Consider the following 27,654-nt stretch of genomic DNA (forward strand, 5'->3'; position numbering starts at 1 on the left):
ATTTGGGATATACTTAACGTCAACACAGCCACCTTGTCGGAGTAATTTGATAATCCGACAATGCTGTCCTTCCATTTCTTTTTGACGACAAAGCCTACTCCATAATATTGTCCGCTGGCTGTTCCAAAATGGTAAACGGTTCACGCCCTCTCGTCGAACTTCTGACAACCCCACAACGTCCCATTAATTTATTTTATGCCGTGTTTCAGTTCAGGAAGACGCTCTTCGTTTATCAAAGTGCGGCCTTTATAGATGTTGGAGTTCTTTTTTCTTGCATGGGTCATTAAAATCTTTTTGTGGGTAGTATCTTCCGCCCGGAGATTCTTAGCACCACTTTTACAGGGCACTTAGCGCCGTAACGAGGAGTCGTACATGTCAAATGAGATTGGACCATAAGCCCATCATGCTGGTCCAGTGCAGGTTGGTGGATCGCCAGAGGCTCGTTTGTTATTCAACAGGGTGACCACGAGCAGGAGAGGCTGGCTTGGGGTCCGTAACATGACATTCGGGCCCCTCACATGCCATCCCCCGATTATTATCCTCCCCTTTGTTTATTTACTTTGGTAATTATTGATCGTTAAAATATGACCAAACAAAACAAGCTAAGAATACTCTACTTTTCAAGAAAAAAAAGTCTTGATTTGCTAATTTTTTGGGACTGAAAGTCGCTTACTGTAATAAATATTATTTGACATCCATGTAAAATGGTTCTACTTGCGCTTTTTCATTGAAATAAAGGTTAAGTTACTTCAAATAACTGGATATAGTGTCACTTTTCCAGAAATTGAATTAATATTGCGAAGAGGTCATGTGACATTAAGCAAAAATAAACGGAATAGTGACATTACAATTTTCTTTTAATTGAATTATCTTAGAAATTAAACAAAATAAACACAGTTTACTCTAATGGCTAACAAGCTTAGTTAAAAATGTAACAAAACATAACAAAAAAATCTTACTTTTATCACTAATACGGCAGTTATAGACGTTTGAAGATTTCGTAAATTTTAAAGCTCTGTACCCAAAAAACACGTTTTGCGCTTAATGGCACTGTGTTTCTCAAGGAGCGAATTATGTTTTGTAAAGAACAGGTGTTGCTTCGGATTGTCATGGAACCATGGATAGCAAAACAACATACTTAATAATATATTATTATAATATTGAACATCGATAAATTTTAATATTTAAATTCATTTCCTGCTGTTATTTGTGGCAGCACAATAAAGTTACTAAGCCCTACCCAGGCAACGAGTGGTAGGGTCGGTAGGGAGCTAGGGAGTGTTTTAAATCTACACTAGTTGCAAATTACCTATTCGCACGTGTATCGTACAATGTTTTACAGTACATATGGCCCGTTAAATTTTCGACGTCGTTACGTAATGTGCTCTGACTAAGAAAATATAGCATCCATCATCTTACACTTAATAAGTACTCCACAAGAGCAGATAACATCATTACTAACTACCTTTCAAATATATTTATTTTTAAAAGCTATTTTGTATAGAGTTTCTCTTCATAATAAACTTAAAATGGTATGGCACTGTCAATTAATCAGGTGTTTGTCTAGAACTCTAGAGTCTAGACCATGGCCTACACCTAGACTTTCTTTTAATGAAAGTTGAATAACTCTACTTTCGCTTGGCAACCGATTAACCCACATCATAATTTCTTTCATTATTTAATATGCCTTGCCATAGCTACTCTTAACATTATTCTGTTATATAAATATTCAATATTATTATGCTGCTTAAGAACTAACTTGAAAGATTTTTAGTACTACGGGTATGTTTAATTTTTGGCCCCTTCAATTCTAGATGGCGGCTAACGCTCTGACCACTCGAGGTCGACTTACATTTGCCTCTTATTGTAGTAAATTAGTACCTAGTATTTGAACTAAATTAGGATAAAATACGATTGTGGCCAATGCGGCCTCGAATGTCCATTTCCCCGGAGTATCTAAGGTAATTTATTGCATATACATAGATTACATAGTGGCCAAATAATAATTCGATAAGATACATAACACTTTTATATAACACGAGTTTGAGAAGAGTCTACTATAAAATTTAGCATTTTGGTGTTTGAATTATGACGTAAGATTTTCAATTTCTCGTAATGATTAAATCATTAATTTTTTTTTGTATTTACTTATTATAAAACGTCCGACCATTTTACAATTTTACTCGAATCGTCAAACTGTGACTAAGATATCACCAGTGTATCACAATTAGGTACAGTCACCACACGGGAATTGGTTAGTAAATACTAACTCTATAGAATTTCCAATTTCGTAAGAACCCTAAATGGCATAACAATCGCGGAGCGTGATGGTACAATAAAAACATTAACTATGTATAAACTCATCAGTACAATCTTGAAAGTTCGTAATAATGTCGTACCTATATTTAATATAACAGAAAACCAAAGATAAACGCCAATAATAATTTCGCACGTCATCGTTATCAGTTAGTTCGTTATTTTGCACACAAACAACCAATAATAACCAGTTCGGCATTATGGTAGTATATTTAACATTTATACGTAGGTAGGTAAAACCTTAAGATTATTAAAAAAGGACATCTTTTGATTTAGTAGATTTAAGTATTTTCTTGTGTAAAAGTTATCAATTTCGCAATAATGTTTTATGTTTGTGTTTTTTACAAAAGTACCTACTTATTATTGGACAACGAACGTGAAATTGTTATATAAACTTAGATCTATCCGAGTACACTAATTTTGATGCACATTGGCAGGAAAAAAAACGCTAATATACGTAGGTATAAATAGTTTTCATGAGAAGAGAATTTTGGCATTAAAATATTTATCTGTATCTGATGTAGTTACCTAAGAGTGTGAAACTTCCTTTAAATATAGGTAATTGTATATTAATAATAACCACTCTCAAATTGATTGCCGAACCCCAGGGTTCTTTAAGGATCCGTGAATAAAAAATTCGGGACTACGCTAGGAAGTCGATAAAACCGGTTTTATTTTCAATAGATATGTAATTACCTAGTTGTTGTCTCACGGCACACGACAAATAGTCCTGCCCAGGCCGCGTAGCCAAGATGCCAATCGCTTACGCTCCGTAGCGATCGAAACGCAACTGTCACTGTCGCGCTAATAAGGAAGAGTGATAGAGAGACATAATGCTTTTCGTTGTCGAAGCGATAGCGATTGTAACCTTGGCTAGGCCGGCTGTCCCTTTTCAGTTTAGAGACCAATTCAAACATTTCGTTCGTTCTTGTCCGTCCAGACATGTACAGTAGAACCAAGAAAAGTCTGCAACGATTGTAGTAGCACACGCAGTGCAAGTGTTATTTTAAAAGTCAAACTTCTATGAAATTATGACGTATAATAACACCTGCACTGCGTGTACTATCAAAATCGTTGCAGACTTTTCTTGGTCTAACTCTATTAGCGCGACCGAAACGCACGGGCAAATGAGATATCGTTTTGATGACAAGTGTACGTTCGAATTGGCCTCTTCGTGTAAAAAAATAGGATAACATTCCCTTTTTCCATGTCAGCACTGATTTATCAATAACAGCATCACGGCCCATGTTCCTGCTCGAGTTGCCCTCGGTCCTGACCCAGGCACGGCTCGAGTCACATTGGCTCGTGTCTGGTCTCGAATCTCGGCGATAATGCGATCCCGCAGTGACGCGGGACTCCGCTATTCAATTAGATTGTCTCGCCACGACCGCCGCCGCCGAGCTTGATACTTGTGTCGAAATAGCCTGACATTTTATAGATTTTAAATATAAAAATAAGTGAGAATATAACAAGACATTTGTTAAGATAAATCGATAGTGAATATTATTATTTTTTAAGTTTTTATTATGAATAAGTCAATATGTACCTTAGTTAGTTATAACTGTAAGTCGGTTACTCGCTCGGTGGACTACATCAGATTGTTATGTCAGAAGGTGGATATTTTGGCATTGCAAGAGACCTGGCTTTTTTCTCACAGTTTACCATTTCTAGGAACCATTGATGATGATTTTGGTTACATAGGTTCGTCGGCCATGGACACCTCCGTTGGCTTAATACAAGGGAGGCCGTTTGGAGGGGTCGCACTTCTATGGAGAAAGAGTGCGTTTGACTCTGTTTCGGTCGTCCACTGTGTGAGTTCTCGTCTTGCGGCTATTAATGTAAAAGTTCGAAACCGGTCTTTCCTAGTATTCTCTGTTTATATGCCAGTAAACTCGGCAGAGAATTTAATAGAATTTACGGATTGTTTAAGTGAGATGAATGCCATTGTGGAGAATAGTCAGGTTTCATCTGTATACATGTTGGGAGATTATAATGCGCATCCAGACAGTTTGTTCGGCCGTGAAATGTTAAAATTTTGTGATGATCAATTGTGGCTTTGTGCGGATATAGACAGACTAGGAGTAAGCTCTGGTACGTTTACGTTTATTAGCGATGCCCATGGCAGTACTCGCTGGCTCGATCACTGTCTGGTTACCCAGGCAGCGGAGCAATCGGTAACTGGAGTACGGGTGCATTATGGCACGACGTGGTCTGATCACCTAGCGTTGCAGGTTGAGTGCGACATAGATGTCTTGAGACCCCATCTTGCTCCTAGGATACCTGTGTTTGATAAGGTGCGGTGGGGGGTTAGGAATGCTGCGCAAATCGAAAAGTATATTGGCCTGTGTAACGCAAAACTTCGCGAGATTGACTTTCCGCATGAACTGTCTAACTGTTGCGATAGGTTGTGTAGTGACGTTAATCACAGAGCCATAATTGATCGTCTCTATTTGGATATTGTTGAGTCTCTGAGGTTTGCGGCTGTGGAGAGTAGTTGCGGGACGCCTAGACGGAAGCGTGGTGTGGTTGGCTGGAATAAACATGTTTATCTGGCTCATAGGGATGCCAGGCACCATTTTCAGTGTTGGTTGATGTATGGGAAACCGTCTTGTGGGCCTTTTTACGCTCGCATGGTGGAGTCAAAGCGTATATTTAAATCAAGGCTGAAGTGGTGCCAGGACAATGCCGAACAGATAAGGATGGATATTCTGGCAGAGCAACACGCTAAAAAGGACTTCCGCAATTTCTGGAAGCAGACTAATAGCCTCAACCCTAAGCCGCGCGCCCCGCTCAATGTTAATGGTATCAGTGGGCCGGTGGAAATAGCTAATATGTTTAAAGATAGCTTTAAAGTTGAACCACTGCATATCACGTCTCCTACCGTTCGGACAGGTTTGAGGTGCACGTCGGGCCCACTTATTACCTTTTCAGCTGGTGAGGTCGCCTCTGTCATACGTAGTATGTCGAAGGGGAGATCACCGGGTCACGATAGCATAAGTATTGAGCACCTTAAACATGCCGGTGTACATCTGCCGCGCGTATTGTCCATGTTTTATACGTTGTGTATACGGCACTCTTACTTACCGGACGAGTGTATGAAAACGGTGGTGGTGCCAATAATCAAAAATAAAACCGGTGACTATTCGGATAGTTCCAACTATAGGCCCATATCACTAGCTACTACCATTGCCAAGGTACTGGACGGTCTGCTTGATCGACAGCTTAGTAAATATGTTAAATTGCATGATGCTCAGTTTGGTTTTCAGCCTGGGCTGTCGACTGATGCAGCTATTTTAAGTCTCAAGCATACTGTCCGGTACTATACTGAGAGAAAAACTCCAGTATACGCGTGTTTCTTGGACTTATCTAAAGCTTTTGATATGGTGTCCTATGAGCTTCTGTGGCATAAACTAAGATCAGAAACAAACCTGCCAGATGAAGTGATCGGTATTTTTGATTATTGGTACAAGAACCAGGTGAATGTCGTAAGATGGGCAGATGCATTATCGGAGGAGTACAGTTTGAAGTGTGGAGTGAGGCAGGGTGGATTATCATCTCCTCGACTCTTCAATCTGTATGTGAACGCCTTAATAGGGGATCTCAGCAGCACCAGGGTTGGCTGTTGTGTGGCAGGTAAAATGGTGAACAATATTAGCTATGCCGACGATATGGTGCTGTTGGGGCCCTCTGCGTGTGCAGCTAGTAGGCTGCTTGGCAAATGTGAGAGGTACGCGGTGGCTCATGGACTTAAGTACAACACGACGAAGAGTGAGGTACTCGTATTTCAGTCGCGCGGTTTTAAAGTGGATAGGGTCCCGAATATTATGTTGAATGGAGTACCACTAAAAAGAACCGCTAAATTTAAGTACTTGGGTCACTGGGTCACGGAGTGTCTCTCGGATGACCTGGACATTGAGAGGGAGCGTAGGGCGCTGGCTGTTCGGGGGAATATGTTGGCCCGCAGGTTTGCGCGATGCAGTAATGAAGTTAAAATTACTTTGTTTAAGGCGTTTTGCCAGTCTTTTTATTCGTGCTGCCTGTGGGTGAACTATACTCAGCGGGCAGTCAGTGCCTTAAGGGTGCAATATAATAACACGCTCAGGATGCTTTTGGGACTGCCCAGGTGCTGCAGCGCATCGGGCATGTTTGCGGAAATGCGAGTAGACGGCTTCCATGCCATTGTTCGAAAGCGGGTCGCCTCCATCATGCGCCGTGTGCGTGGGAGTAACAACGGCATTCTGAGTGTGATCGCTAGCTGTTTGGACTCCCCCATAGCGAGACACTGGAATAGTTTGCATGTAAATAATTGACTGAATTTTAACTATTATTATTATTTATTTTGTGTTTGTAATTCCAAAATGTACCTTTTATTTTTTGTGTAAGACTGAATACTTTAATTTTTAATTTTATTATTTTAATCATTTTTAAGTGTACCTATTTATTGTTTTATTATTGTGTACGTAATTTTAATTATTTTAATTTAATATGGATCATCTGTTATCTGCAATAAAGAATTGAATATATGAATATGAATTTACATTTCAGGCAAATCCAATGTTCTTTTTATAAAATAGCGAAGTGAATCAATATACAACTTTTACCTATTTTAGTAGATGGCGCTGAATATTATGCTAGCATCCATCACTTTCATTTTTAATAATAAATAATTATTATTTCAGCCTATAAATGTCTCTCACAGGCCTCCTCTCATGCGCGAGAGGGCTTGGGCTATAGTCCCCACGCTAGACCAATGCGGATTGGGGACTTCACATACACCTTTGAATTTCTTCGCAGATGTATGCAGGTTTCATTTTTAAATCCACGAAAAAACTTACAAGAATAATGTATTTAACATGGGAATAATATACCTAGTCATAAAAGTAGATAAAATTTGTAACATTGGAAAGACGTAGACACGGAAATCAGTAGAAATGGGAATCTGTACAATTACGATTCTGTAGAATGGGGAATCTGCAGAATTGGGAATCTGTAGAGTTACGATAAAGTAGAATGGGGAATCTGCAGAATTGGGAATCTGTAGAAATAGGAATCTGTAGACGTGGGTATAATTCATTCTACTCTATTTTTAGTTAGCATGATCATCTGATTGATTTTAACGGACAGCTACTTTGAGCGCCTGAGATTTATAAATATATTATGCTTAGAATATCAAACTGCATAAATTCTCATGTCTTTAACATTTTTCATACAAATTGGGTCAAGTACTCCAGATATTGTCTATCGAACATTCGAAACACACACACTTAAAAATAAGCGTCGTGTAAGAATTCGACCATACCATTTATCATTGTTTTTGGGCGTCTTTTGCAACTTGCGACACTTAGTAGGTACTATTGTTTTAATGACATTATACTTATCAACATAATACAACAACATATTACTCATATCTATATAGGTATCTATTAGATTTGCCAAACTTGGGTTTTATACATATTATGGCTCAGTAAAGCTTATAAAAATAAGAATAAAATCTGACTAATATTTTGCCCCAAGCAGGTTTATATGGATTTGACACAGAATAAAAATACGTGCATGTAATCGTGGTTTTTCCCTATGTAAGTATATTAAATTGTTGTCGCAGAGATCCTATTATAGTTTTTCCACCTTTCTGACCCGTGGAGGCAGTAGGTGATAAAGGCCGAGAATTCATGACGCAATGCGAGAAAACAAATCATTATCATGGCTAATAAAAATATATTATTGTTATAAAGCCCAATCTAATATGAATATAATCACTATTCTAAGTAGGTGGCACAATAATAACTGTCAATGGGGGCAGTCGTAAAATAAATAATAATAATTGTTACCTACCTATTTGTTCTACGAGGTGGTGAGGCCGAGAATTCATGACGCAATGCGAGAAACCAAATCATTATCATGTTTAATAAAAAATATATTATTGTTATAAATCCCAATCTAATATGAATATAATAACTATTATAACTAAGTGGGTGGCACAATAACTGTCAATGACGGCAGTCGTAAAATAAATAATAATAATAGTTACCTATTTCTTTTACTAGGGGGCAAAGTTGTTGTTTAACCTCTCGTGCTAATATTGATACCCGAGCAAGCGAAAGATTCCGAAATTGAACCACGAGCGTAGCGTGGTTCGAAAAATGGATTCTTGAGCGTTGCGAGGGTTTCAATGTGTGCCCAATATAGCTCCGTTCTTTAGCGATTCAGTTTAGGTCCTAAACAGAATCGCAATAAGGATATCATGGTAAGGCCCCTGATCTGATCGCACGTTTTGAATAAGATTCCAGTTACCTGCTTACCTATTGCTACCTAAGTAGTGTTGCTGCTTAATATAATATATAAATAAAAGTGTTAATTTTTTATTGTAGAATAGCTTGGATGAAAACTCCCTTTTACAGTATTACGTTTAAAATTATTGTAACTGGGTAATGAAGACACGCCATATGCGTCAAGCTACGTAACGTAAGGCCTGCCACGTTAGTAAGTAACCCCCTTATTGAAAAAACTTTACGGGCCTGATTTAGTTAAATTATGTTTTATCCCTTTCTTACAAATACATATGTCAAAATGACGGATAAGGACAAACGATTATTTGCTAATTGAGGTTTGTAGCGCGTTTATAAATAAGGGGGTAAGTAAGTAAGTAAGTAATCATTTATAGTCAGATTGTGCATATCAGTTTACATATGTTACAATATTATTTGATTAGAGAGTGACACAATCAACCGGTTTACGTTATACAATGTACTTATCCCTAAAATACATATAATACAATTCAAATAAACTGAAAATTAAATAAATGTCAAAAATACAAAATACATATAAAAACTATTCAACCTTCAATCATAATATTATAAAGCAACATTATTGTTTATTACCTACTAACTAGATTATTTATTACAGAGTCAATTTCAATATTAGTATAATTTACATTATTTACATTACATAGACAAGGTCAATATTCATTAGGTAGGGTATCATTCACATGTCAATATTTACTTATCTGTATTCCTCAATTATCATTATTTATTAAGGTTCTGTACGGATATAATGGTCGTTCTTGTCTACGTGACAGCGTGATAAAACGGTGTCCGTCACTTTCTATCCCACGGTGTTAAAAGGTGACAGTTATTTTATCACGTGGATAAAACCATCCATAATACGCGGGCTGCATCTCATTTGCACATATTTTCATAAGAGATCATAAATACATATTATAACTTTCAAGGTTTTATTCATAAGCGCAAAGACGTCACCTAAGGATGAGAAAATATGTTAATTAGGTATAAAAATATAAAACTGGATCTAAAGCAGTATTTTTATAGTTTCCATGGGTCAAATTACCATCTCGTGACGTATAACGGACTTTGTTGACGTAGGAAATATTAAATTTAACTCTGTTTTGCTTAATAAGTAATATAATGATTAAAATTAATGCCACTGGTTTATATTGTAATGATTAAACAGCGTTATGTTTTCGACTGATGCATAATTAGTAGCAAATATATTACAATTATTGCGGAATTTAATCCGTTTCATACCTCAAAATCAAGAAGGTACTAAATGTCCCTTCCGCGCCTACATTCTTTTGCCGCTTTTTTCTACTGGCGGAAATGGCTTGACAGACTTTATATGTTTTCCTCTATGTGCTCGGAAATGTTCACCATATTGTAGCAAAAATAGTAGGTACGGGAAACAAACTCAATTTAAAAAATTTATTAACCAGTATTATCCTGTTTTAGCGGATGGGAAGTAAAAAACAATACAGTAATAACTTATTACTGAAATAAGTGAGATAGTAAGATTTTAAACGACCTTACATATCTCGTTCTTACAAGACCGTCGTGTGTATATCGTGCCAATACTGCTTTAATAATAGAATCAAAGACTATATAATAACTTTTATATTTTTTTAAGAATCTCATGCGTGCACTCTCATACAGCTTATATTACACAATTATATGGAATGGTACTGATCTTTTTGAGTGACACAGATTGCGAACCGTAACGTGGTTCAGACCTACGTTTACCTCGGGGCTTTAATCTCAAACAACGGCGACTGCGTAGATGAAGTGAAACGGCGCATGGCTATTACCCGAACTGCGATGGAGAAGTTAAAGAAAGTATGGAGGAATCGCAACATTACCAAAACCACTAAGGTCAGGCTCGTGCGAACACTCGCATTTCCAATTTTTCTTTACGCCGCAGAGACGTGGACAGTGCGCGAGTTGGGAAAGGGGAAGATAGATGCCCTGGAAATGTGGTGCTGGAGGAAAATGCTTGGGATATCGTGGACGGATTTCCGCACCAACGTGTCCATACTCCAGGAGCTCGGCATCACACAGCGTCTATCGACCGTAGTACAGACGCGCATACTGCAGTACTTTGGCCATGTCTCTAGGCGAGATAACGACTCCATAGAGCGACTGGTCGTACAAGGAAGAGTGGAGGGAACCAGATCGCGCGGCAGATCACCTTTGCGCTGGACTGACCAAATAAAATCCGCAGTGGGCAACCGCGTATCTGACTGTGCCAGACAGTCTGCCAACAGAGAGAGATGGCGGGAGATCGTGCGAAGAGCTGTGTCCGCCTCTACTGCCGAAGCGGACGCCTCAACGTGACCACGACCGCTCTGTCAAGAGCGATACGACAGAGAAGAAGAAGATCACGGTTCATGAGATACAGCCTGGTGACAGACAGACGGACAGTGGATTATAGGACTATTATTGATAAATTAAAATGCGAGAAGCGTTGTTTATATTATTATATTAATAAAAAAGTGGAAAGATCTGGAAATGTAAGCAAAATGTTATGGCGCATTATAAACCTTGAGACGTGTAAAAAACACAATAAACCTGATCCAATGGAAGTTTTATTAATAGCAAATACGGTCACAAACAACTGGCTGATAAATTTTTTGACTTGACGTAAATAAATCAGAATGTAGGCAAGTAGATTTAGAGAAGGCCTCTACTTTTTAAATGCGGCTATAAAGTTGGTAGTGTCTAAACTTGATACTTTCCTATTTACAATTTCAGAAGTTAAACAACTGTAGGTAGTTTACATGTGTGAAGATTAATAACCCCTAGCGAAAATCATTTAGATTGCAATATTTACGAAAACACACATTTTTTAACAAACTGCAGTAATTTTAAAATTATTTGTTCATTATAGTATGAAAATCAGCGGGATTGCCTCTTACTTTTTAATTTTATACTTTTTCGTTCTTAAAGCCGCAACAGACTACCGGACCGCACCGCGACCTTGGTGCGCCGCACCACGTATAATAACATAATAAAAGTATATTAAATAACAATTTAATTAATAATAATTATAAGAATTTTTTATCATGTATTTTATTTTATTTTCATGAATATAGTGCTAAATAACTTTAAAAACCAATTTAATATCGTACAGTAAACGTTTAACTGTGGCTGTAAGATTCTTCCTTTGCTCATTTACGCAAGTGTAAGGTTTAAAAAAATATTTTTGGTGTATTAATCATAATCATAATCATAAATCTTTATTTGCAATAGATATAGTATTTTACAGATCTTAGGCTAATACAGATATACAGGTCCATATATCTAGACTTAAATAAGTCATGCAAATCTTACTTTTTTACTCGCTAAAATAACCTAGATGTTAAGTACTTACATTATTAAAATATTCAGTGGTACTATAAAAACATTTGTTAACCAGCCAAGTAAATAATTTGTACCTTAATTTTTTGAGGGGTAGTTCTCTTAATTGCTCTGGTAAATGATTAAATATTTTAATGCACATGGCGTAACAATTTCTACCCCTCATTGCAGTGTACATTTTTGGGAGCACGAGTCTATCCGGATATCGTGTGTTGATGTGTGTTACCTCTCTTTTCTTTGTGAACATTTCATTGTGTAGCTTAACAAATATACATACTTCATAAATATACATTGAGTGTACTGTTAGTAAGTTTAAGCTAACAAAATATTCCTTGCAGGATGTTGGTATGTGAATGTTGGCAATTGCTCTTACACATTGTTTTTGCGCTAGAAAAGTACGATGAATGTGTACAGAATTTCCCCATATCAATATCCCATATCGCAAGTTGGACGCTACAAAACCATGGTATGCTCTTAAGGCGGTGTTTTTATCCGCTACTCTTGTTAGTCGCCATAGGACATATGCAAACCGATTAATTTTAGAGCAAACCTTGTCAACATGCTGTTTCCAACTACAGTGATCATCTAGGACGAAGCCAAGAAAAGTAGTACTATCGCATTCTTTTAAATTGTGCCCATTATAAGAAACAGTGAGATTCATCTTTCTCCCCCTTTGGTTGATAAATTGAATATATTTGGTTTTTTCCAGGTTCACTTGCAGATTTTTAGCTTTAAGCCATTGTATTATGTCGATATTCGATAATGGTATTATTAATTGAGTCATTGTAGATGTGACTATTATTATCAGGGATGACTACCGATATATCATCTGCAAATAGTGTGCAATTATAGTTAGTAATTAACGGCAAATCATTCACATAAAGTAAGAAAAGAAGAGGCCCTAAGATAGTCCCCTGTGGTACTCCTACTCTATTAAATTTCGTTTCAGATTTAAATTTCTCTTCTATGTTTTCGCAATTTACACTTGAAATTTCAATCATTTGACGTCTATTGGTGAGATAGCTTTCAATCCATTTCTGAACTACACCTCTTAAACCATATACTTCACATTTCTTTAGAAGGAGGTCATGAGAAACATGGTCGAATGCTTGGCTCATATCGAAAAAAATGGACACAGTATTATTTCCTTCATCTACATTATTAATTATATTATTTATGACGTTAAAAGCAGCTAGGGTGGTGGATTTTCCTTTTTGAAAGCCATGCTGTTGGATACTTAACACTTTGTATTAAGTATCCAACATACAAGCCATTTGTGACGTCATTAATTAGTTAGTGGAAGGGTGATAGACATTGTTTACATACTTACAGTTACGAATTTTCCCTTGAATCCGAATGATATTGTAAATTCAGCACCATATATGTGACGTCCCACGGTCAAAGGTACCTTATGGCGGGTATGGAGTTATGCATACCCCAGTAATCTACAATAAATAGGCTATCGATAACACAAAAGATCAACCTTCTAGGTTGCGTAGTTACAGAGATATGATTTTTTGAAAATAATGTTGTGAAATGAGCAACTTTACGATAGAGAAGTTTTAAGTTTAGCCGCCTTAAAAACTATGTTCCTGAAGTAAGTTACATAGTTGACTACAAATAATAATACCTTATATATCTGAGATTAAAAAAATATTGCGACTTGTTCTGTAAAGCAAATAGAAACTTTTGATATCGACTGATTTATGTGTATACTAACCAATCTCTTGAAAATAAAGTTTTATTTCATTTTCACGATTGATTCCAATGAGCTCTCAAGATTTAAATTTTATCTATTAGAAAACGATACTGACAGACAGTTTAAGCAAAAAACAATACCGATTTAGAGGTGAAAATGTATTTTCTGACTTTTTCATATAAAATCACAAAATTGAATATTTTTACTTTTAATGTGACACACAATCAATTTTTCTAAGCACATGTGAAAGAAATTCTGTCATTCAAATGAAATAAATCCTAAAACCCCAACTAAATACTTTATTTAACCCCTTATGCCACTTTAAACTTACATAACAATAACAGTATTTGCTCCATACATTTACGAAAAGGTACCTTATGGAAATAAATCTAATAATACATCACTACAAAATATCAATCATATTACAGTTTATCTTTTATGAATAGAAAATATTTATTTACATGAAACTGCCCCAAATTTAATTAGTTCTTCGTCATAATAATCTTAAAAAAGACCAATAATTTGTATGTAATGAAAAGGTACCTTGTGATTAAGTTACATGATGAGGCATGATGATGATGGAACAGTTAGGATAAACTAATAATATTTTGGTAATGGTATAAATCGTCTATTTCTTATCAATTATATATTACGGTTGCTATTGAAGATAAGCGGCATTGAGGTTCAATGACCTCAGATATTCCATAAGGTAATGCGTCGGGTATTGGCATTTTTCAGCAAACCAATGGCTGATTTACTGCATGCGACCAAACCAAATGAAGATTATTCTAGTTAAGAAAGACTTGACGAGAGTAACTTTGGTATAATAGCAGTCTACTTGGATTTGTGATGTCGGTCTATGTACGGTTATAATATTTGCGAGGCGCCCCAACCAGAACTGAAATTATCAAATTAGTTTTGCAGAATGCTAATACAGTTCTCTACCAAACTTCTTTTCCCGTATTGACTAGTTTTTTTGGGAATTTTCAATCTTTTTTCCATAAGGTACCTTTTCTACTAAACTCTGAGACGACATTACTAGGCTTATAACTAACTTATAACAAAAATAAAAACAGGTAAACAAACGTTACGCATTAAGGTTTCAGATCACACAATAAAAAAAAATTGAGCATTTTTTCACCTCTTTACAAAACATTTCATATCTCCGAAACTAGAAACCCTCATAAGGTACCTTTTCCCGTGGAACGTCACATATTATGATTAGGGATGATAAATACAGTACAAACATTAATCACAATAACTCATTTTATACAAAAACTCTCACACGGTTGCAATTTAATATTCTGAGTGAAAATCACCGAGCGCCGGTTTTACTTTTTAATTTTTATTTTTTTCTGGATACGACAGCCAACATGGCAATGATAGTTCCATTCAGCCAAATAATTAAAAAAGTTTTTTGGTGAAATATCATATTATTTAGCATTTTATTTATTTAATAACAAATAAATATTTACTCTACATCGTGTAATAATATTTTCTGGACGTAATAATGTTTAGTGGCAAAATAACATTTTTTTTGAACCTCCAAACTCTTTGGTGAAGATGTATGGATTACGGTCAATGAGGTTGTCTATGCTGCTCTAAGAAATACGTCATGGATTGATGACGTCACTCCTTAGGTCACTTCTGATTGGCGTTTCAGTCAAAATGGCAGATTGGAGAATTTTGCACTTTTATTTAATTGAATAAATTAATAATCCTAATGTTTATACTGAGATTGGGCCATTTTTTAGAACCATATTAACATATATGTTTCTTTGAAACTAATATTTCCATGATTATTTGTTACTGTTATCAGGCCAATTACCAATTGTTCCAGGCGAGGAAATAAATAGACTATTTTTCCATTTTGTTTCCACCCAGTTGTTCGTGGGACGGGGACGCAGAGGAGTACACCACTTTTCTGCGCTAGAGCATAAACGTATCACTTTCTGCGCACCTTTTAGAACAACAACGACCCACTTTCAGAACATGAGATATGAATTTTTTTTACCTGTATAAGGTTTTACGTGTAGGTACATCTGTTAAGGCTCCTCTACACCATTGGCCATGATGGACAATTGCAGGTGATCCAGATCGTGTGGATGTTATAATGGCCTGTAGTAGCCCATGATAAGTTACTTTCTAATTAGTTTTAAGTTATGAATCTATGTAACGCTTTAGCGTAAGCTGTAATGTTATATAACTTGATTCAATAAATAATAAATGATCGGCGATGATGGAACGTAATCGCTATACTGTCGGTTTTCGGGCAAACATTAAAGGAAGTGGAGGCCATGATGGTGCGCGTCGCGTGCCCACACAGTAGAATCGTCTACCACTCTGTAATGGACCATCATTGTCGATCGTGTAGAGGAGCCAGGGACATCTGCTACTTAATGAATTATTATAACAGACATTGTGAAGAAAAGAAAACACATCAAAAATAAAAATGTATTCAAATTTACAACATAGTAATTTATACATAGTTAACGAATCAAAAATACAGTCCTTTTTTAGATTTTTCACTTTATAATAGAATCGCTACATACTGTAAAAGTATAAAACTTTGCCCTTTACCATAACTTTGCCCACCGCCTGTAACTACTTTTAAGTTAGGTACCTATTTCGCTTTTACTGAACTGTGACGCGGTGGGCAAAGTTAAGTTAAAGTGAATTTTTTTTATGTTTTTACAGTAGATATTAAGTTACATTAATTTATATAAATTGATTGTTTCTTCATAAACAATAGTAGGTATTTAGGACATACACATGGGAACATTGCTAATGTTACGAATATTCTAGATTTTTTGCAAAAATGTACCATAACTAATTAACATAGCTCTAGTATTTTTGTTTATCACAACAACAGGCACAAAATAACTAAGCATGTTCAAGTATATTAAAACATTATTTATGCCTCATTACGTGCCTTATGCCTTACGTGTAAGACTAAGTAACTATCAGTGTGATCAGGACAACGAAAATTAGCTTCAACTCACCCAAGTGAAAAAACCTTTTAAATTTGTGGTATTTTATTTCGACTGACTCCTCTTCTAAAACATAACCAATTATAACCCTGTGTTCCTTGCACTTACAACGATTTTAAGTATTTTTTTTGACATAGGTGGTTTTATTGATAATAGGGTATTATACTGTATTTAAAATAAATTATTTTACACCATGCATGAAATAAAGCACCAGATAATTATTAGAAAAACACAGATAGGAGTTATTTTTAAACACAAGTTATATTTAATAAATCGGATAGAAATATAAAAAGTAGGTGAGTTGACCGTGACGTCACGATGTAATGTTTCATATAAATTCCATATTAGCAAATCGTTTTGACAGTTCTAAAAAAGTAACTGATTTGACTAGTAGGAAAATATCCTATTGTTTTAAGGACACTTCGCATACAAAATATCAAAATTCAAAATAGACGAACATTAATTATTTTGGACTTGAATTGAAAAGCAAATACTTATTGAATAGTCAATACATCAATTAAGTAGATATACCTACGTAAAAATTCTTGCTTACTAACCTCTTAACACTAAACTTAAATCATATTTCCCGTAAGCCATAATAAATAGTACCAATAACATTATCTATGTATATACATTATACACGCAGTTCGATTATTTTCAATATGAGTTCATAAATTTGGATAATACTTTCTTCCTCTGTTGCATCATATGTCCAAATAACATCGGGAACATAGGTATGTACAGTAACATCCAACAAATAAGGAAGTAATGGTATAACATGCTAAAGATTATGTGGTACTGGCTAGGTATAGTAATGTAGTATGACAGCACTGGCACTGTCCAAAACTGACGGGCAGCAATATCCTCCAGAGAGTCATATATGCACAGTAACTCTCCAGTGACTCCAAGTGGGTACAGCAGGAAAAATGTTGAGTATCGTAGTAACATCAGCAGCGGTGGCGGTTGGCCGATCGTGTTGGCTACATAATAACTGTATCGGATTATTTCGGTGATTGACCACGCAAGCACACAAAGCACTATGCCAGGGCTTATTCTTGCTGCATCTGACACAAGTAGCACGCCGCAAACAAGAAACACTCTAGATGTCACTTGCGTGAGCGTCAAGAAGACACCGGTGGGTACAATTCCCAATATCGCGTGTAGAACTTCTAACGCAGCAGCATTTTGAAAAATTACCAGATTCCAGCTGATCTCCTTCCAGAGGTTATCTAGGGTCCCACGATTCAAGAAATAACACAACGTATGCAAAAGCATGTATGTCCAGCCAACGATCTGCGTACCATTGTAGCCCACGAGGTATACTTTGCTAAGTTTCCAACTTTCCTGAGGATTCGTTGTTGTTTTTGCTGCCATGTCAAAGTTTCTACACAAACATGTATTCAAATCCGCCGCCAAGCACTTTCAACTCACTGTTTGATGAAATATATAATCCAATCCAATTAGTTATGCGTCGGTGAAATTGAGGTTTTCTATGCAAAGGTTATAATGCTCAGACGCGCTGAACGGTCGCCGCGATTTGCTGCGCACACGGCGGCAGAGCAACTGACGATCATCTGATGTTCATTTCTTGCTTCGAGATCAAACTTTCCTTCTATAATTTACATATAAAGTGTTATTTGTAGAAAAACAACTTCCATTTTTGCAATTTTTTGTCAAATTTCTCTTGTCAGTAATAACTTATTACTGTATTGTTTTTTAAAACGCAAACAGCCAATAATTATAGCCGCAGGCTGCGACTCCAGGAACCCGGTTAGCTATCATTTCATGCCGTAGAATAGAGTGAGATAGTAAGATTTTAAACGACCTTACTATGTCTCGTTCTTACAAGAAAAGTGAAAAGTGCGAATAATAAAATCAAAAACTATATTTCAAAACTATTATATATTTTTAAATAATCTCATGCATGCACATACAGCTTATATTGCACAATTGTATTGAATGGTACTGAATGGCAGAATAAGTATGACTTTAACTTTTTAAGAATAATTAAAGGGGAAAATTGTTTTTGACGTTATTGTTGTGAAAGTTTGATTTGAGTAACGCTTGATGCTTTAAAAATGATTAGTTTACCTTATCTCCTCGCATGTTTGGAGAAAAGCACTAGGTATATGCCTCGGCAGGGATAGAAATTCGTGGATTCGTCTGCTAAGTCGGACAGTCGGCTTCGCGTCGTCCGCCAAAATATAAACTAATCCACGAATTGCCCTTCCCCGGACTCTGCAATAATATACTATTTCATGAGAATAGTGGACAGGAACAATCAAACTTCAAAAATGGAATGTCTATTTGCATCCTTCACATGCAAGAGGGGCTTTGATAAAATGTTACCTACGTAAGGTTTTACGTGTAGGTACATCTGTTAAGGCTCCTCTACACCATTGGCCATGATGGACAATTGCAGGTGATCCCGATCGTTTGGATGTTTTAATGGCCTGTAGTAGCCCATGATAAGCTGGTTTTTAATACGTAAATAACTAGTTTTAAGTTATGAATCTATGTAACGCTTTAGCGTAAGCTGTAATGTTATATAACTTCATTCAATAAATAATAAATGATCGGCGATGATAGAACGTAATCGCCATACTGTCGGTTTTCGGGCAAACATCAAAGGAAGTGGAGGAGATGATTGTGCGCTTCGCGTGCCCACACAATAGAATCGTCATCCATTCTGTAATGGGCCATCATTGCCGATGGTGTAAAGGAGCCATTAGGTACCATCTGCTAGTTACTGAATTATTATAATAGACATTGTGAAGAAAAAAAAAAGCATATCAAAAATAAAATTTTATTTAAACTTACAACACAATAATTTAAATGCAATATACATAGTTAAAACTAATCGAAAATACTGTACGTTTTAGATTTTTCACTTTATAATACATAGAATCAGTAGGTACATAGGTATTAAGTTCTTACATTATTTATATCAATTGAATGTTTCTTCACACAAATAGTGAATACACATGGAAACATTGCTAATGTTACGAGTCGATTCTAGAACTTTTGCAAAAATGTGCCAAAACTAATTTTCATAGTAATTGCAGTATCTCTGTTAATCATAACTATTCAAAATAACTAACCATATTCAAGTATTTTAAATCAATATTTCTGCCTCATTTACGTAAACAGTTCTACGTGTAGATGTAGGTATCGGGACAACGGAAATTAGCTTCAACTCAGAAACCCAAGTGAAAACCTCTAAATTTGAGGAATTTTTCGACAGACTCCTATGACTATCTAAGACTTAACCAATAAACACCTTACAACAATTTTAAGTAAATTCTCTTGCATATTTTTGAACTGTATTGTATTAATCACAATAATTGTATTAATTTTGATAATTGTTTCACACATTGTTTGTTTTGTTGTTTGTTTGTTGTGTTGTTTGTTGTTGTTGTTTGGACACTTCGCATACAAAATATCAAAATGCAAAACAGACGAACATTGATTATTTTGCACTTCAATTGAAAAGCAAATACTTATTGAATATCCATCCAAGTCCATACATCACTAACGTGGATATTCTTACGAAACAAATCTTGCTAATTAACCTCTTAACACTAAACTTAAATAATATTGTACGTACCTAAGCCATAATAAATAGTACCTATAATATTATCTATATACATTATTGTACACGCAGTTCGTTTCTTTTCAATATGATTTCATAAATTTGGATAATACCTTCTTCCTCTGTTGCATCATATGTCCAAATAACATCGGGAACAAAGGTATGTACAGCAACATACAACAAATAAGGAAGTAATGGTATAACATGCTAAAGATTATGTGGTACTGGCTAGCTATAGTAACGTAGTTTGACAGCAGTGGAACTGTCCAAAACTGACGGGCAGCAATATCCTTCAGAGAATCATATATGCACAGTAACTCTCCAGTGACCCCAAGTGGATACAGCAGGAAGAATGTTGAGTATCGTAGTAACATCAGCAGCGGTGGCGGTTGGCCGATCGCGTTGGCTACATAATAACTGTATCGGATTATTTCGGTGACCGACCACGCAAGCACACACAGCACTATGCCAGGGCTTATTGTTGCTGCATCTGACACAAGTAGCACGCCGCAAACAAGGAACACTCTAGATGTCACTTGCGTGAGCGTCAAGAAGATACCGGTGGGTACAATCCCCAATACCGCGTGTAGAACTTCTAACGCAGCAGCATTTTGAAAAATTACCAGGTTCCAGCTGATCTCCTTCCAGAGGTTATCTAGGGTCCCACGATTCAAGAAATAACCCAACGTATGCAAAAGCATGTATGTCCAGCCAACGATCTGCGTACCATTGTAGGCCACGAGGTATACTTTGCTAAGTTGCCAACTTTCCTGAGGATTCGTTGTTGTTTTTGCTGCCATGTCAACGAACCTACACAAATAATATGTGCTTCGTTTCCTAATAATGGATTTCGTATTCAAATCCGCCGCCAAGCACTTTCAACTCACTGTCTGATGAAATATTTAATCCACTTATGGCACGCGATGTGTCTGTGAAATCGAGGTTTTCTACGCAAAGGTTATAATGCTCAGGCGCTCTGAACGGTCGCCGCGACGTGCTGTGCATACGGCGGCAGAGCAACTGATTATCATCTGACGTTAACTTCTCGCTTCGAGATCAAACCTACTAGTAGGAGATCCCGCATATATGGTCGACCTTCACCAATACGTCTGATGGTTGAAACTTATATTTTATGAAAGAAAATATGTTCCAGAACATTAATAAATAGGGTTGCCTAAATAAATATGGTCAAGGCTATTTTTAATAAATTTTTAAAAATAAATTGGAAAAAGTACAAATATCATTTGTGCGCTTTTTGTACCACAAAATGTATGGACGCTACCCGTACCTGGGTGGATTTCAAAATCCTGCGAAAACTTATGGTTCGGTCTTTATAAAAAAAACTAGTAGGTTGTGCGAGTTGCAACTTTTTTATATGTTTTTAAGAACTATTATATTATATCTTCATGTTCCTTCAATTACCATCTCCAATAACTTAATAGTTTTTTTTATATAATATGTTTTATGTGTCTAAATTCATCACTGTCTACCGGAAAAATGTGAACCTTTTTGTTTGCAGTGAAAATTATAGCATACCTATCGTACGATTGCGATTTTTCTTTTACTTATATCTTTTCCATGTTGTTGTTTAACACATGAAAAAATATGCAATAATTCCTTCACCGAGAAAGTGCATTTAAAAATATTTAAAATTTTGTCACGAATATTCGTCAACACCGTCATGGTAATGTCAATGTGAGCTTATCTCCGTGTATGAACAACGAAATACCGCTAAAGGTCCTTGCCCTATTTTTCACTTTAATATAGAATGCCAAAAATGATTTCACTATAAAGTCACATCATTGAATCGTGAGAAATATTACGAACAAATTTGTAAAACGTAGTTTGTCACAACAGAGCATCATCACCGTTATGCTTTTCTTTAAAAAAGTTACAAATGATATATTAGAAATAATTACTGAAATGAATAGCAAACTATTAAAGTTTATTGTGTAGCATAGACATTAACTACCATTATTCGTATTCTAGAAATAAAAACAAGAAACTCTCAAATCGTCAACACCATACCCATCATCACCGGGAAAAAATGACGACCGGTGATGATTTCATGTGTATGGTGATGACGGTTCTTAGAAACTTTTCTAGTTAGTTTGCTATAATTCATTATGAAATTAAGCTGTATGTTTGAAAAACGTTCTCTATGTCTTCTAACACTATATAATGTCTACCTTATAAATGTAGAATAAATGTAGAAGAAGATATAACTATTTCTTTCACACTAGAGGATAGTTAGTTTTTAAATAACATTTTGACTGAAGTAGGCAAAATTTAGGTCACTTAGAACTTAGAACATACAAATGTTTTTTTTTTATAATCTAATAATGTAAATCGTGCAACTTAGAGTCTGTAATTGCATGTTAGTTGTGTTAAAACAAAGTATTTAAACAAGCAACATATATTAAGTTTTAAGCGACCATAGGCTACGGTACTGGCTCACCATCGTGATGGCCTTATGTTTTTTGATGATATTATATTAATTGATGTATATAATTACAGGAATTAATAATTATACCATTGGGTAGTCACCGGACCCAATACCTAACATTTTGTAACTTATGACATGCATTACAAGTAGGGGTCTTGCAACTTATAAAACACTGATTATATATTAATGTTTAGCTATTAAACAACATTTTTTAAAGTTAATGTATAAAACAACAAAAATACAAACTTGTGCAATGAATCAAATTATCAAAAAAAAGTAATATATCATATAAATTAAGCTCATTGGTAAGCTAGGAATTTTATAATATGATATAAATACCAAGTTATGCAGTAGATAAAAGAAGATGCGGGTTTAAACTGATAATAAGAGTACAATATTGTTTATATGATTTAACATTGATAAAACCCAAAAAAATAAATGAATACATAAATTGCCTATTTCGGAATATAAATTATTTAAAATTATACAATAACAATACTTGTTATATATTTATTTATATGAATAAAAGTATTTTTTATAATTTTCTAAAAATAAATTATGTAGCTAGTCTTATGTTCAAAAATATGTTATTTGTAATGTTTATTAAAGTTCTAAAGCCATACAATTAAAAAAAGTTTTTGATTTTTTAATACTTTTTTAATACATATGTAAATTAGTTCCCAAATCGTCATTACCGTACATGCAGTGTCATTACCGTCTATAAAAGAGTCATTACCATACCATGGTTGTCATCACCATCTTGCGTTTTTATTTTCCGAAAGCGATAACTTCAAATATAAGCCACAAATGATTGTATAAATACCATAAATATCCTCAATATACAGCCCCCTATTACTTTACCCAGCTAGAATCGTGTTAAATTAAACATGAAAAAAAAAAAAATTGTATGGTGAAATTTTTTGTAATGAAATCCACCCACCTCTTCCCAACTCTCTTCGTCCTCGGAATGGTAGAGTACACGTCCCTCAAGTTTCGAAGACATATGTATTTAGTAAAATACTTTTTAAAACTAATCCGAAGACTAACAATTAATCCGGAGTCACTTGCACTGGTCCCATTTAGGGTCCCGCGTACGTGTGGCATGCAGTTGCGCGCGAGGCAACGCGGCCCGTTAGCTGTCCCGCCGGCGCGCACGCGCGCTCATTCCTCCTCCCCCCTGCACCAAGCTCTGACGACATTTATAAATAATATCCTGGTCAGCGATAGCTCCCTGGATGTATTTTTTACCCCAAAATCGAAACTTTTGATAGCATCAAGCCGTTACCTGGAGAAACTATAGTCACAAAAAGTTCTATTTACTAGTCTACCTACCAATATATACAATATATATAACATACACAATAAACAAAGCTATACGATAAGCCTAATAAATTAAATACAGTAAACATTTTAAAACTAAATATGTAACTACCTAAATAAAATTATAATGAAATACATATTACATATTATATAATGTTAAGATAAGTTAAGTTAAGAAGTAAATATAAATGAAATCAATGTGTTAGCATGTAAGGTATATCTGTTAATGCTAATATTACATTATAAATAAATAAAATAAATAAATGAAATGAATTTTTTTTCGGTAAAATTCACCGATTTGTCTGACGAACGAAATAAGTTTCAATGTAAAGTATACACCTTGTACAACATAAATCAACTAGGTTGCCTATCTTTTTCCGGTCACTATTATGTGGTTGCCGTGTTAAAAGAGGTGATTTTATTTTTATATCGATAATTGCACTCATCTGTCTGACGATTATACATCAAAATGATGGTAATTTTATTGCAAATACAATGGTATAGGGTTGTCCAAAGAGTAAAGTAAGTATATAGGTAAAGAGAGCCCTCTTGAAGCATTTTATGGAAACTCATTTGAAAGCGCCATCTCTGATTGTCCCCCGAAACTAAGTATGTATGTGTGCGTGCACAACTACATATGCATCCATACGTGTACTTTCGTCCCACATAATATTAGGTCTACTTGGTCGGTTTACAAGTCCATTTTTGTTTGGTTTCTTGTAACAAATAACTTTAATTGTTTACGAGAAAATAAACAAAAAATGTACTTGTAAACCGCCCAAGTAGACCTAACATTATGTGGAAAAGGTTAATGTTATCAATAATGGAATAAAAAAACAGAATATTAAAGTAAAATGTTTATTGCTTTAATTTTGTTGATAGCGTAAGTAATTAAATAAGTGCAGGGAAAATAGTAACAGAGACAACAGAGTAAGTGTACTCGTAAACTTGTTCTCTTTACCTCTCGTGCTTATATCGAGGTCAAAACATGCGAAATATTCCAAAATTAGTAGTGTATAGAGAGATTAAAAAAGTGGAATCTTGACCGTTGCAGAGTCACGAGAAGCGAGCAAACTTTGCTGCCGAGAGTAATACATGTTTTACACCACATTATCGCTAGGAAAGTACAATTTTAGGTAAACAATAGAAAAGAAAGCGTGAGGTAAAAAAGCATTCACACACAAGAAAATACATGTTAATAAGAAAAAAACACAGAACACAAAATAACAAACACAATACACAACACATAAATCAGCGAATGCAGAGAACTGGAATTACTTCTCAACGACGAGGCGGAGCAACAGAGATACAACTCAACGCACTTTCTGGGGGTTTTCACAACAGGGCATGTGTTTTCATTCGGGCTATAATCGAATTTCCTCCAGAATCATAACGAATAAAATGGCTCAACCATCACTAAAATATTTTAAATTTAGGTACTTACCCTCTTCCAGTGACAGCAAAAAAATTGCATGTCTTGGCATGGTCTTGGCGATTATGCATGTGTTGCCAGCATAAACAAACAGCATACTTAATCACATTTTAACAAAATTCTTATTTTGTCGCAAAATTAATTGAAAATTATAATAATTACAAATATTAATTTGTACTTATTTTAATTTAAATATTAATGCCACTAAAATTATATAAATTTTATAGTGACATCTGGTGACGTAGTTTGTGTAATCGGAAGTCAACTAATGTTGTCGGGAGCAAGATATAGAAGTCGCCTGTATCTTTACTGACGTTAACTACATTCCTAGTGTCCCCCCCCTGGGGTTGTCTGTGAAAATCCGGTCACAAATAAGGGTTGCCAGGCTTTTAAATAAAATAAGAAGGGAAGACTTTTAGCGAGAACTCATAAACGGCTTAACTGATGAATTTTATTTGAATGATTTTTTAAGCACTGTTTTTATTATTTTGTTTTATATATTTTTTGGACCGATTGTTCAAAAGTTAGAAGGAATAACCTTTTTTTTTTCTTTCTAAACGTTTATTTCCGAAATGATTCACTTTATCAAAAAATTTTGTTTAAAGACCCCTATTCATTTTGAAATGCCTATCCAACGACACCCCACCCTATAAGGTTGAAACGATAAAAAAATTGTCAGTCACATTTTGATTCTTTCAAAGCGATTATTTCCCAAAATATTCACTTTATCTACAAATGTTCTTCTAAAACCCCTATTCATTTTAAAAGACCTATCCAACGACATGTCACACTATAGCGTTGAAGCGAAATAAAATGGTCACGTAGGTACCTTTTTTTTTCTTTTTTTCGTTTGATATCTATGTAGTGAGATATCATTTGATGAGTTTTAAAATGAATAGGGTTCTTTAAAAATCATTTTTTGTTAAAGTGAATATTTTAGGAAATAATCGCTTCGAAAGAAACAAAATGTATGTGAGGATATTTTATTTTCGTTTCAATCCTATGATGTGGGATGTCGTTGGATAGGCCTTTCAAAATAAATAAGGGTCTATAAAGAACATTTTTGATAAAGTAAATCATTTCGGAAATAATCGTTTAAAAAAAAAAGGTTATTCCTTCTGACTTTTGAACCATCTGTCCAAAAAATATGAAAAACATAATGACAACAGTGCTTATAAAACTCATTCAAATAAAATTAAAACAAACTTGATCAGTTAAGCCGTTTATGAGTTATCGCTAAAAGTCTTCCCTTCTTATTTTATTTAAAAGCCTGGCAACCCTTATTTGTGACCAGATTTTCGCAGACAACCCTATACCATTGTATTTGCAATAAAATTACCATCATTTTGATGTATTATTCAAGCGTCAGACAGATGAGTGCAATTATCGATATAAAATCACCTCTTCAAACACGGCAACCACATAATAGTGACCGGTAAAAGATAGGCAACCTAGTTGATTTATGTTGTACAAGTTGTATACTTTACATTGAAACTTATTTCGTTCGTCGACAAATCGGTAAAATTTGACGAAAAAAGTTTTTCCAAAAATTTATTAAAAATAACCTTGACCATATTTCTTTAGGCAACCCTATTTATTTATGTTCTGGGACATATTTTCTTTCATAAAATATAAGTTTCATCCGTCAGACGTATTGGTGAAGATCGACCATAATATTATATGCGGGATCTCCTACTATACCTTCTATAATTTACATACAAAGTGTTACTTGTTGAAAAACAACTTCCATTTTTGCGAGTTTTTGTAAAATTTTCACTGGATGCAAAGTTGAAAGCATATTATTATTATGTGCATATTTAGGTTTGTATGTAATTTTAGACGTTGACCCTTGAAGTTTGAGGGAAAAACAATATATTATATAATAATTAAGTTTGATATTATTCAGTAGCCGCGTATCGGTAGGTAATTGAAAAGATAATGTTTAATTTTTGATGGGTTATAATTTATGAAAGATGAAAATAAATTGTAACAAATTAAAGCTGACAACTTTTAATCAACATTATAAATTAAAACCAGTATTAGATTAAACCAGTAAAAAACAGCCAATTATTATAGCCGCAGGCCGCGTCTCCACGACCCCGGTTAGATATAATTTCAAGCCATAGGATAGAGTGAGATAGTAAGATTTTAAACGACGTTACATGACTATTGTCTCGTTCTTACAAGACCGTCGTTTATAAATTGTGCGAATACG

The 27,654-nt window shown here is 35.1% G+C and overlaps 3 protein-coding genes across 3 annotated transcripts in view; 1 reads left to right on the forward strand and 2 right to left on the reverse strand.

Annotated features, from left to right (window-relative positions):
* Positions 1-27,654, forward strand: part of LOC134789749 (uncharacterized) — a 304,376-nt gene that overhangs the window by 190,746 nt on the left and 85,976 nt on the right. The window lies entirely within an intron of this gene.
* On the reverse strand, positions 17,061-18,055 carry LOC134789476 (very-long-chain (3R)-3-hydroxyacyl-CoA dehydratase hpo-8-like). Its single transcript, XM_063760054.1, has one exon. The coding sequence runs from the start codon at positions 18,021-18,023 to the stop codon at positions 17,307-17,309; it is 717 nt and encodes a 238-aa protein (XP_063616124.1). The 5' UTR covers positions 18,024-18,055; the 3' UTR covers positions 17,061-17,306.
* On the reverse strand, positions 20,248-21,242 carry LOC134789477 (very-long-chain (3R)-3-hydroxyacyl-CoA dehydratase hpo-8-like). Its single transcript, XM_063760055.1, has one exon. It carries the CDS (start codon positions 21,039-21,041, stop codon positions 20,325-20,327), a length of 717 nt encoding a protein of 238 aa, XP_063616125.1. The 5' UTR covers positions 21,042-21,242; the 3' UTR covers positions 20,248-20,324.

This window comes from Cydia splendana, chromosome 4, assembly GCF_910591565.1.
Source record: "Cydia splendana chromosome 4, ilCydSple1.2, whole genome shotgun sequence".
Lineage (NCBI taxonomy): Eukaryota > Metazoa > Arthropoda > Insecta > Lepidoptera > Tortricidae > Cydia > Cydia splendana.

Excerpts from the sequence above, each read along its gene's own strand:
- LOC134789476 (XM_063760054.1), bottom strand. The coding sequence starts at position 18,023 with ATGGCAGCAAAAACAACAACGAATCCTCAGGAAAGTTGGAAACTTAGC.
- LOC134789477 (XM_063760055.1), bottom strand. The coding sequence starts at position 21,041 with ATGGCAGCAAAAACAACAACGAATCCTCAGGAAAGTTGGCAACTTAGC.